A 13482-nucleotide genomic window follows, 5' to 3' on the forward strand; every position below is an offset into this window, starting at 1 on the left:
ATTGGTGGCATGACACTATCAGTTTATTGATATTGCTTTGCTTTTACCGATTTGTTCTTGCTTTCCGTGAAGTTCCTTTTCAGTGATATGGAAATGTGAAGCTTTCTGTACAAGACGGTAAGATTTTTCTATTTTTCATGTAATTTTTCAATGTGAACGAAATATGTGTAGTTTGCTGATTATTATTGTATAAATGTATTTACATTTTCTTTGTAATTCATACTAATATAAAAAATATTCCGCCAAATATAAAATTATATATATGAAGTTTCTGCTTTAGATCACATAAATAACTTCGGCCATAACTAATTAGGGAAATTAATGTTATTATGCAAGAAATATTAACAGTGAAATATTGAAATAGTTAAAAATTCATATAAACAAGTGCATAGATAGCAAAAAAAAAAAAAAAAAAAAAAAAAAAAAAAAACATCTTAGAACTAAATGTTAGATAAACTACTAATAAGCAATAGGAATCGGCGAAACGTAAATAAATTTGCAGGACTTCAGTTTCGAAGATTAACCAGAACCTTCTTCCTAAACAAATTTTTAAAATCAAATATGTAAAAGTTTCAAATGCTATGCTTATAGAGACTGTTTACAGTATTGCTGTACTATTTTTATGCAGTAATTTGTCTCATTTAATCAAAAACTTTAAGTAATTTTAATTTTATGAGTAGTTTATATTTAAGAAAGATTTCTTACCTCTCTTTTGTAAAAATTCTGTTTTCCTTATGATGATAAAGCAGGCGAAATCATTCTGTGGACAATTCTTCTGAAAAAGATGTATAATATTATTATTTAATGCTTTAAATATTTTTAACGAAAAAGGCTACACAGTAGACGCCGCTTAATATGATAACGGTTAATGTTACCATTCGGTTATCGTTATCGAACTGACGACGTCCCACTCGTTTATACAGAAACATAGAAAATACATCGCTTAATGTGATCGACAGTTCGGTTAATATGAATATTCGGTTACAGAACGATTTTTTCAGAACTGAAGTAAAATTGCCAAATAAAAGATAATGTCGCCAAATAAGGTCAAATTAGGTTATAAATTTTCCAAACATCAGAAAATATCGTTAAACAGCTTGATTTTGGTTTTAGTCAACCATTTAAAATTATGGTGTAAATTTTGAGTAAGTCGATTTGATTAAATTTTGCGGACGATCGGACCAGGTTCCTCTCCTTCAGAATTATGCAGATTTTTTTTTTCCTTCTGAAGGAAAAAAAAAAAAAAAAAAAAAAATTCTGCGTCTTACTAATGTTTTTTCTGCCTGATTTTAAATCTTACATTGGCATGTTCGCTTCGAGTTAAGTCTACTATGAATGAAGGAATTTGTTTTTCCAATAAGTTTGACGAAGATCCGCTGGATTAACTATTTAAAGACAAGAAATCTGCCAGTGGCTTTCCAAGCACATCAACTTTGTGAACATGTGATGAAATTGGTGAATTTCGTACAAATGAGATAGGGAATGCTCTTCAGTTATTAGGATTACGGGTACGGAATAGGTTAAACATTTCTCAGAAACATCATGGACAGCTGGAACTTTTATGTAACATTTGCAAACATTCCATTGGTAATGATGTTCCTCCGACAGTGGAATGCTGTGAAAGTACCTGTTTATATATTTCTAGCTATAGTTATACCAAAGTTCATTGTTATTTTAAGTGGTATCTTTTCTCATCATGTAATATTATCATTCGGTGAATGTTATCAAAATATGGACTAACGTGATCAGATCAAGCATTATTGTATCAATATTTTTCAAGGCTTTTCCTTAACTCTCGAAGGATAAGAGACGTAAAATTCCACATAGAAGGATGGCTTTCTAATTCGTTAAAGGGAAAAATTTCTGCCAGCTCTTGATGTATCCCATTTCTGTTTGGATGTATATTGGACGAAAAGGAGCCAAGTTATAAAGTGGAAAGGTCTATTTGGAATCATAATCAAGAAAATACCATTTATTCATGACAGTTGGAAGAACTTTGAAATTTCCAAATCTACTACGGATTTGAGCCAAATCCGTAGTTGTACACTATCAAGCAATAAGTATTGGGCATCCATGCAAATGCCGAAATCTGCGGTTCTGACATACGTCACGCCCTTCGCCATTAAATATCGTGCAAGAAATAACATTGGCAATAGTCGCATGCAAGATGCCTCGAAGTGCAGTTATCTAATTTCCGTAAAGGTGTAATCGTAGGGTATGACAAAAATAACCCATCCTTAAGGGGAATATCTAGTGAGCTGAATTACCCAAATTCGACAATGGCTTATGTGATTCAGAAGCGGAAGGTGAGAGGTTATTTTCGGAATGTTCCCTGAGTCGGCAGACCCACGAAACTGGGAGACAGGATTCTACGGGCGTTGTCCAGAGAAATGCACCCAACCGACGTCCCACATACTCCAGGAGTTTCAACAGGCAAGCTGGAGTGTTACTTCCATGAATGCTATCATTAAGAAAGCACATCTGCTTGTCTTCATGCTCGTGCTGCCGCTTATAAGCCCTTGGCCACAAAGTTCAACCGCACTCGGTTAATGTGTGTAGAGCATGCCGACAGTGGACCCTTGATCAGTGAAAACGGGTTTTCTGGAACAACCATCAAGGTTCACTTTCTTCCATTCGAATAGAACGGTCTAAGTCTGGCGTTTCTCCTGGTACGGACTGAACCCTCGGCCAAAATTCACGCTAAACTAAACGCCGAAGCCTACTGCACTATTTTGAATGATAGTGTACTTCCTACGTTGTAGGAGTTTTACAAGTTGAACTCATGTTACTTTCAGGATGACGTTGCCAGCTGTCATGCTGCGAGGGCCACCATGGGTTAGTATGGTGACAATGGCTGAATGGACTGACCTGCCCAGAGCCCAGATATGAACACTATCTATAACCTATAGGGTGAGTTTGATCGCCAAATTAAGAGATGCAGTAACTGTCCAACATCGCTGAAGGAACTTACTGGTCTTCTCCAAGCCGAGTGGAAGCGTGGTCATACAGCGACCTGCGGAAAGCATGCCCTGAAAATTTGAAGCTATAACTGCCACTCGTGTAGGCTTCACCAACTAATTGAATATGAATAAATTTTGTTTTTCTTTTCTGTCACAGGTCTCCAAATACTGGTAGATAGTCCATAATAGTTCACCTCTATCTGCGGGTTTCTATACCTTTTAAATAAAAAAAAATTCGTTGAGATATTAGAGAAAAATTTACAACTTTTACACTACATTTCAGTGCATATTATTGAATCAAAGTTTGAATTTTGGGGAAAATTTAGAGTCCTTCAAGACAAAAGCCGTACACTCAGACAATTATTACTTCTGTGTTCAGTAAAACATGTGCATGTAGAAGCTAGGCCAGCGCCTCCGTAGTGCCATAGGTGACTGAAAATAGAACTAGTTAACTGTTAAGTTTCCACGCCACATTTGAGGGCGAATATCTCAGAGTGGCAGTTTGGGAGTTTCCCACTTCTCTTCTCTTACCATCAACCTCTCGAGGGTATTTTCTGCTCGCCGTATATTTTCAGTGCATCCTTATCGCACAGTTCGCTAACAAACATCAACGCCGCCTCCGAGAATCAAACGCGGGCTCTTCGATACAGCAGTCAGCGTTTTCTGTTTTTATTTTATTTATTTATTTATTTTTTGTTTTGAGGAGCGGAGCGTAGCCGAGCTGCTGGCACTCTCGTTTTTGATTGGATTGGCCGGTCCTCCTTTTAGTCATATGGACGGCTTATGTCGACTAGGTGGACAGCGGTTGCGCCCGTTAATACTAACACGGCAGTCAGTGTCACGAAACAATATGTCGCCTGAGTGGCTTCCGTGCAAGGCTCTTTATATATATGTAAGATATAACAAAATATGATAGCTGTTTCAAAAAAAAAAAAAAAAAAAAAAACATCGGCGACCTCAAAATTAACATTCTAAATTTGGTGATCTGCCCCTAAATTCACCTCTTCTCACAGGTTCCAGATTTTTCTATCTTACGTAACGTTTTAATGCAGATACCTGTTGTCCAATTAAATTAATTGTAACGCAAAACACTGAACTGAAACTTTAATCTTCATAGTGCTTAAAATGATTTTTGAATTCAAAATTTTACGTATTATAATTTTATTGTTCAGAAGTTAATTAATTTTTGCGTTTGATAATTTCAAAATATTTCTCATATTTTGCTGTTCTAATGCTTTTACTCTCAAAAACTTCTCTATCGCTCCGCCTTTTTCTTTTGAAGGAGGGATACTATGATAAGAAATGAAATTAAATGAAGATCTAACACAATATGATAGCTGTTTCAAAAAAATAATTGTCGACCTCAAAATTAACATTCTAAGTTTGGTGATTTGCCCCTAAATTCATCTCTTCTTACAGGTTCCAGATTTTTCTATCTTACGTAACGTTTTAATGCAGATACCTCTTGTCCAATCAAATTAATTGTAAACCAAAACTCTGAACTGAAACGTTTCCGACTCCCACCCTTCTTGTTCTATGATACTCTTCCCTTTTCCGCATAAGCTCTCCTACTGGCAAGACGCTTTTCATGTATGCTGCTGCCACTTACTTGCTTAAAATGACGTCGTACTTCAAAATGAAACTTGTATTCGAATATAATTAGGAAATATCTTATCCGCAAAAGGATGGTTTGATATACGTAAAAAAAAAAAAAAATGAAGATTGTGATTTTTCAAGATACGTTGTGCTAAATTGCGTCATCATGCTTTCCACTCTGCCACCTTCAAGCCACTACGGTCTTCTCGGTCATTTACGCAGTATCGTAAACTGTTAAAGTTCCAGTGCCTTCATCTACGCATTTTAAAATCATTACATATAAGTAACTGATTTCACGAATTACGAATTTTTTCACAAAAATATTTGTATGTCTCTACAGGAGCACATCTGTATTTTTTAAATTATGTTGACTACATTAACATTAATGCAGTTACACTAAACGACAGCTTTGTAGAATAACTCCAGAGATACAAAAACGACTTCTTCAACCTTAAATCAGCTACAAGCTCATGTAAAAGCAGGAATATATTTAAGCTCTTGCCAAAAACGTTAATTTCAGTTTTAAAACTGTACGAACTACTTCGATCAGGCTTTTTAAAATTTGCATTTTATTAAAAGAGCAAAGTAAGAAACTTTATTATAATTAAATATTATATTACACTAAAAATATATTACTATGATGATAAGAAACAAGTGTCAACTCAGTGGGATGGTGGTTAGTGACAACCATACCAGCGAACCGGGTTCGAATCCCGGAGAAGGCATGGATATTGTAAATGTATATTGTTTTTGCGGCACGGGAAAACTCTAAATATGTGATGAGCTGAAAGTCCTCTCGTGGGGTTTGGTGGTAGGAAAAGAGGGAGGGGGAGCAGGGCCCAACTTAGCCTAACTGGGGCCCGGGCAAAACCTTTCTTGGGGGGCCCCTCTGCTTCCCTACTTCAGTAATGAACAAGCAAACGTTTTTGGAGATATTTAAATTTTTATAATAATAAATTTTCTATTCGATTTCTATTCTTCTGTGATGTGGGGGCCCGGGGCAACTGCCCCATATGCCCCTGCCATAGTCAGGCTCTGCGTGGGAGACCTTCGGAACCGTCCTCTGTCGTACTCTATCTCAAAATTTGGGGGGAGGGCGGAACTGAGCAAAAGCCGTGTTATCACCTGTATGGTGCTCAGGGGTTCATGTCAAACGACAGGCGCAAAAATTACACCCCTTGATGCGATAATATTCATGGGTTTGGTCTAAATATATCAGAGAAATGAGACACAACAGCGGAAATAACATAAGAAGCAATAAGCTCTTTTAATTTAATATGAGATATCTATTATCACAATCAAAAGAGTCAACAAAGAAGTTGGCTCATAATACTTTGGAAGATCTTATTCGTTATGTGTGGCAGATCAAATAAGAGTGTGTGGCAAAGTTATAAATAATGCTACTAAACTTTAACAATGTAAATCGAAATTAATTGTTATAACGTAGTAATATAGAGTTGTTTTACCAAGCAATTGTAATGGAGTATTACGTAAATGGGAAAAAGATTTGTGAGGTTTCTTTTTTGTTATGCTTTATCTGATGAGTATCTAAATTAACAAGCTTTATGTGAGTGATTTTACAACTAAATTGCCAGTGTGCGAATTTCCAGTATTAAATCCACTGTTAAAAGAAGATCCACTGTTAAAAACAGAATTTCTCAGAGTAAGTCAAAAATTTATGGATTATAACGACTGAGAAGTTATTAAGCCAACAAAAATGATGACCATAATACAACGAAAAGCATACTGGAGCAACGCTCTTCGCAGATGGACAGTTGTATAGGTTATTTTAAGTTTCTAACAGTTATTTTAATTTTTAAGCACGCTTTGCTGTCTGTTCTCGTTTCACACCTACTATTCCCTACCAAAGTAAGCTTTTAGTATCGCGTTGCATGTAAACGAAGTAGAAAGAGTATTTAAAGGAAGGTTTCGCTCACTTGAGCAGAACAGCTTAGGAGTCCTTAGTGGCGCTTGTTTATCGTCAGGCTACTTTGTTGTTTAAAGCTAACTACGTTCGCCTGTATTGAACGTGTTTGCTGATATTCGCCGGTTAATTTAATTAAGAGCCAACTGCGTTAGATACTTTTGTACAGTTTCGGCTAACTTCAGTTTTAGCATTAGATCAGGTTCATATTTTCTTATCTTGAGTTGAAGCCCAAGTGGAGGCTTTTCTGTAAGCCCGAGAAAGGGGCCATCTGTGTTCTTAGTTTGAGATAATAAAGGATGAATTTAACTCTTCTCTGGATTTTAAATTTATACACTTGGACTCAGCGATAAGCCGCTACATAGTTCAATAACGTTTCTACTAAGTTAAGCATAGACAAAGTAGTTAGAAACGTTACACAGAAATAGAAAGGAAGTGTGTTATGAGGGATAGCGAATCTTGCTATGTACTTTGGCAATCTAAGTGTTACATTGTATATGTGGAGAATAGAGCATGAATGCTCTATGTCGTCTATTATGGCGTTTTGTTATATAGTAAGTAGTTTCTCTTTGAGTGGTCTATGTCTATTCTCTGTTGTGGAAGGGAAAGCTACGAATTCCTTCACTTATGAGAATATACTCGATTACTATATGTTGGTTATATTATGGAAACTGTTAAGCACGTATCCATATACAAAAACATTACAACAAAACGCCCATTTATAAATTAAGTTCTGTAACTGTATGTTTTGATATGATAAACCATATATGATGGATATGATGGAAAATTCGAATAAATTTAATACTTGAATTCTTCCTAGTAGATTTATTAGTAAGATCAAGTATATTTATTCTACTTTATCAAGCAGATTTATTGATAAAGTAGATTAAATATCAACTTTATCAAGATCAGGTTTAGATTAAATATCTACGTTATTAAGATCAAGTGTAGATTAAATATCTACTTTATCAAGATCAAGTGTATAGATTAAATATTTACACTCTCAAATATTTGGACACTTGCTGAAGTATTGAGACACTTGATAAAGTAGATTAAATATCTATTTTATCAAGAATCCCAATCTTTGAGAGACACACTGTAGTCAGAATCAAAAAAGATGTGTCATTGGTGGTTTCTTTTCCTTTTCTAGCGAAACAAATTATGTTCATATAAAATTTCCCCTTTTTACATAGGATTTGATACTTTCTTTAGTTTAGTGCGGCATTGCTCAAACCTTTTTCTATTAGAGATCATTTTTACAAATTAGAATGTACCACATGTGGACCACCTTATTCTTGTCCGTTTTGAAAGCAGTTATTAATCATATGTTACTACCAATATACTTATATTTTTAAAATACAATTAATTAAAATTCATTTAATTTTATATAAGTTAATAGAAAAAAATTAAATTTTTTTTAATATTTCAAGACTGTTAGAATTTATTTAATCCTTATCTTATTAACTAAAAATTAAATATGCCCACTTTAAAAAGATGGATGAGCCTACCGATTCTTGCTTAGCTGTTTTATGTTTGGATGTATGTTAGTAGGAAACACCATAGTGCTTTAGATCTCTCTTCTGCTGCTAAGACTAGAGTGGGAAATCCGTAAGTAAGGTAAGGATTAATAAATTTAATAAAATATCAATCTGGAGAGAAAAATGATAGATGACTTTACTGCGCAACATCAAACTCAACTTCAGTATTAAAGTGGGGTATACGCAGTCAATTTCAATTTAATTTTTGGTCGCTTTTGGGAATCTACGACATCACGGGTAAGCTTCGGGGACCACAAATTGAGATAGGTTGCTTAAATCTGTAATTTTTAATTCTCTTGAAAGACGACAATATCATTTTCTGCAGTTTCTATATTGGGGAAAGCGAATGAAATTTGAGAATTATGAAACTTACTACAAAGTCCTGGATATTCTGCTGTCAATCCCGATTTCGAACAAGAGCTATCACAGCAGGAGTTTTCCGGACACGCTGAACACGTTTCACCTGGTTTGTATACTTCACCACCATTCACATTACCCCTGAAATTATAGGCATTAAAATTATTATCAGTTCATAAAAATCAGCGATTAAGCAGTAGTCCACATGTGTTGGTATCAGTGTTGGTAGTTCTAGAAAATAAGTTTTATTACACCCAAGTAAGATATATTTCTTTTAGTTATAGTATGATATTACGTCTTAGTAAACAAAATATAAAGGTACACTGCTCAAAAAAAAAAAAAAAAAAAAAAAAAAAAAAAAAAAAAAAAAGGAACAGTTTTATATCTCCCGTTCTACTGGGCCGATTGACAAAATTCAAATTATGTTCTTCATGTCTCGAAAGCGCGACTTAGGATATATATTAGATTTATATATAGCACTATTCTAACATAGGTATTTTGACAAAAAATCGGACTTTTCCTGAAATAATATACCAATTTTTTTACATATTTCGATTCTACGACTCAAATTATGCCTAAATATTAAATTTTGTAAAATTTGGTGCGAAATTTACGGAGAAATTCAACAATTTATGTTGGCGCTTTTTATTCAGTTTGGGCCAAAATTAGTTCACTTGGCGAATTTCTTAATATATGGCAACCTAGTTTCCTTTCCCGTAAGAGGAAAAATAAAGTCACCATCGTTCCTTTTTTCCAAATAATATTCTTTATATTATATTTTTAATTATAACATATTATTTTAAGTAATTTTTTCTTTTTCGAATTTCATTTTAATCGTTTAAGTTGCATGTATTTTTTTTTTTTTTTTCGAATAACTGTTTTAAAAATTGCTATTTACCTATTCGAACTGCGTAAATAAAGGTGTAGAGTTTATTTTTTCAAATAGTTTTCTTTATATATATTTTTGTCATAGTTATTATTTTAAGTAATTTTTAAATTTTTATACTTTTATTTTAATTATTCGTGTTGCATTGTCTCTTCAGGGAGTTGTTTTAAAATTTTCTACTTATTCCTTCGAACTGAGCATTTCAAATATATTTATTAATATAAATTTTCCACAATTTGATTTTATTTATTTGACTTGCGTTTCTTTCGGAAGAATACTTTGTTACCCAGACTGCGATGCGTTTGAAAACTGCTTATATTGAAAGAGAAAATACAGTAAAGCACAGTTAACACGCCTTTCAATGTTCCGTTTAGAAAAGATATATATAAATAAGAGAGATGTATAACCGACATTTTAACTTAGGATGACTTGCATACACTACTTTAAACAGTCTTATCATTGTGCCCATTGCTTTACACAATTTTATCCTACATTTGGTTTCTTAAAATGTTATTCATATTTTAGTCAAATATTTTATTTCTGAAATCGCAAGAATCAAATATCATAAGATTAAAAGTTTTTAAATTAAAAATATATATATATATATATATATATATATATACTAATACTAAATTATACGCAAAAAATTTATTTTTTCTTCTCTTTTTCTTCAGGCATTCTACTTTATTCTTGCTCTTTTTCTTTAGGCATTCTGCAAGTATATTAAAAAGCATCCAACGTTTCGAAATATCTTGATATTTCTGACAATCATTTTAAATAAAGTTATCGCCTTCCATTTCATAAAGGCCCACAAACGGTAAAGAGCGGTAAAGTCGCTGAACACTGGTAGTTCACTCCGGGGTACGAATCCCGGTAAACGGGCTGGTTGCATGGGCGTTTTTGTGGATTTTCTCATGAGTACGGTGTATGACAGCTGGTTTCACTTAGAAAGTTCTTCACGAAGTATTTCGTCAGGGCCTTTATCAGTCTTTAGAGGCTAAACACTTTAAAGGTATGAGATGAAAGTAAAGACTGGTTTCATCAAGAGGTTTTGGTTTATTTAATTATGACAAAGCAGACTAGGGCTATCTGCCTAAGGGAAGGGATGCCTTCGTAGAGGACTGTCTAAGGGAAACTGTCTCGCATACACGTTACACATAAGGAAAACCACGAAAACGCCCATGCAGCCAGCCCGTTCGCGGGATTTGAACCTCAAACCGAACTACCAGTGTTCAGCGACTTTACCGCTCGGCCGCTGTTTCATCAGGAGGGAAAAAAAAAGCGCCTTTAGGTGACATCCACATACAATACTAGATAAACTCCTGAATCTTCAAATAATTCGTCTGAGAAAATCATGGGATTCTCCATTTATGATACGATATGATGTTCTATAACGTAATTTAAATTTATAAAACCATATAGTTTAAAACCAGTCGCTCTTCACTTTAATCTGCAATGATATCGTTTTTGTCTTTTCTGCTAACACAAGCTCAATTGATGGTATTTGCTGGTGTACACGTTCAAGTGTTTTCTCTTTGAACGCCTAAATTCTTTGAAGTATCCTGAAAGTATATTCAAAAGCGTCCAACTTTTTTAAACATCTTGGTATGTCTGAAAGCCAAATTTCCCTGCAAATGTTTGCTTACTTTTCTCCCTAATTTTCTTCTTTCCTTCTACAGTTATTTTCAGTGCTCTCACACAAGAAAATTAAGATTTTTCGATTGCTAGACTTCCATAAATTTTGGATTCTTGTCAATTTTTTAAAATATCAATTACATGAATTGCGTTTCAGCTGAAGACAGCTTTTCATTTTCTAGTCATTTTAACTAAAGTTTAAAGCGAAGTCCAAAGGATAAATATTTTAATTAAAAGATTTTTGCTAAATGACAAAGAAATAAAACAGTCCAGCAGGGTTTATTCTGTACCACCGAGTGACCTGATTCTTATATAGGCTGAAACAATCTAAATTATATTAAAGATCATGTTTTTTTATACAATCTATAACGCGAGAGAAAAATTAGCTTCTTAAAATATTCTTTCTAAGAGGATTAATGTAAAAGATTATACTTATATATATATATTTTTAAAACTGGGACTTGAGCCAAATTGTCAAACTTTTCAAGTTTAATTTACACGGTGGTTATAATTAAAGTTACAATTTGAAATGGTCATAAAAGGAAAACTACTGGACCACATGTTATCGGACTTGGGAATCGTGTAAAGGAGGTTATGAGAATTTATTTTCCGCGGAAAAAAAAGAGTTCAAAAACTCACCACCAGGGGAAAAAGGCCGCTGTATACAATATTGTTAAATGAAGTAAAACACGAAAACATCTGTTTAAAATGTGTTTAATATTTTCCGAAACGTGTTACAAAGCATGTTCAATGTAGCGTCCAGCATTTTCCGAAAGCAAGTTAAATCCTAATTCAGAAGTCAAACAACAAAAATCAGCGTTAGATTTACAAAATTTTGTAAATCTAACGCTGATTTTTGTTGTATTTATTCGGCGTGTTATTGTGTCTTAATTTAAGTTAAATCCTGTTACTGCATTCTCAACAGCAGCTCTTAGCATATCAGGAGGAATGTTACGGACATGTCAGTGTATCACATTTTTCATTTCTGCCAAATTGTTTAGGTTATCACCATAAACAGTGCTTTTGAGATAACCCCATAGCCAAAAGTCACAGAATTTGAGGTCTGGTGGGAAGAGGGAAAGTGTTGGCCTATATAAGACGTTCATTCGTGAAATGTTGCCTAAGTAACTGTGCGACACACGTGAGGTGGGGCCCAGCCCTGCATAAAAATCGTAGTATCTAAAATGCCCCGTTACTGCAGTTCATGTATCACGAAACATTTTAACATTGACTCTAAGTGAGCTGAAATTACAATGGTCCAGCTGTCGACTGCTCTTCAGAGAAAAATGGTTCAGTTATAAAACTAGCTGTCATTCAACACTAAACGGTGTGGAATGACTGCTATGCAATCGAATGCAGTAGGAGAATGCAATGGAACTAGATAGATAACATGAGGGATTTCTTTGGCCCAAATCGATTAAAAGCGTATTGAATCAGTATCTTCATGTTTTAGTGCCGAATTCAGGCTTCAAAAATTACAAATTAGCGATCTGTAAGAAAACGATTTCCAGATTGTACGCACTTGTGCGAGTGATTTGCGATCTCACATTTTCTAATCCCTAATTCGTGGTTTTCACGGACGAATTTCTCACTTACACGGATGGCGCACTCGACTTTTATCGAATTTAACGCTTTTAAATGGTAATTTGCCTACTTTAAAGTTTTTTAAGGGTATACAACATATTAAACCCGTGTAACAAAAGGTTAAGTTAGATTCCGACCCATATTTCGTTTAACAATATTGCATACAGCGCCATTTCCCCCCTGGTGGTGAGGTTTCGAACTTTTTTCGCGGAAAATAAATTCCGATGACCTCCTTTACAAGATTACCAAGTTTGATAACATTTGATCCAGTAGTTTTCCTTTTATGACCGTTTCAATGTGGAACTTTAATTATAACCACTCTGTATACTATTAAATTTTAATTTGAAGCTATGCGTTATATGTATACCGTGCGTAAATTTTTCGCTTTTATGAAAAAATAAAGAATCGAAGCAAATATATACTTAGGATAATGGACCAAAACTGAAAAAATTTCCCCTCCCTCCGAAAATAAAATATTGAAACTTCAACCTTGAATTTATTGGGTTATCGAAATATTTAATTTGACTTATCTTCTAAGTCCTAGTTCCGTCAAAAATTCTGAATTACTTAAGCTGAAGTAAAAGATTTAGTATATATTCACTGTATGTTAATGAAGTAATCAGAGCGTAATAAAAATAGATTATAGAATTTACGCTGATGCAACTTTTTGTCTGACTGCACAACATGTAATGGAAGAGAAGGCTTGCAGAGATCTATTTTTGACATGCCTCTAAAAGTAGATGTCATACTTCTTTTGTCTCTTCAATGTCAAAAAACGTTCCTCTGAGAGGCAACTTTAGGTTTGGGAAAGAAACAAAATCACAAGAAGACAATTTCCCTTAGAAATCCTCAACGAAGTCATCCCTCCCTTTAGGCAGATAGCCCTCGTGTGCTTTGCCATAATTAAATAATCAAATCCTTTATTAAATATAATTGATTTGTAACTTCTATTAGAACTGACGGTAAGAATTGAAGTGCAAATAAATAATAACGTGTGCAATC

General features: G+C 34.1%; 1 protein-coding gene across 1 annotated transcript in view; it reads right to left on the reverse strand.

Moving 5' to 3' along the window:
* The window catches only part of LOC118195945 (CRISP/Allergen/PR-1-like), a 63997-nt gene that overhangs the window by 3397 nt on the left and 47118 nt on the right, over window positions 1-13482 (reverse strand). The window contains exons 6-7 of the mRNA XM_085807945.1: window positions 8392-8516; window positions 706-775 (exon numbers count right to left, since the gene is read on the reverse strand). Of these exons, the coding sequence (XP_085664071.1) occupies window positions 756-775; window positions 8392-8516 (145 nt within the window). The 3' untranslated portion in view covers window positions 706-755. The remainder of the gene's footprint in view (window positions 1-705; window positions 776-8391; window positions 8517-13482) is intronic.

The sequence above is a fragment of the Stegodyphus dumicola genome, chromosome 1, assembly GCF_044657685.1.
Source record: "Stegodyphus dumicola isolate Sdum_Otavi_A_Nest chromosome 1, ASM4465768v1".
Taxonomy (NCBI): domain Eukaryota; kingdom Metazoa; phylum Arthropoda; class Arachnida; order Araneae; family Eresidae; genus Stegodyphus; species Stegodyphus dumicola.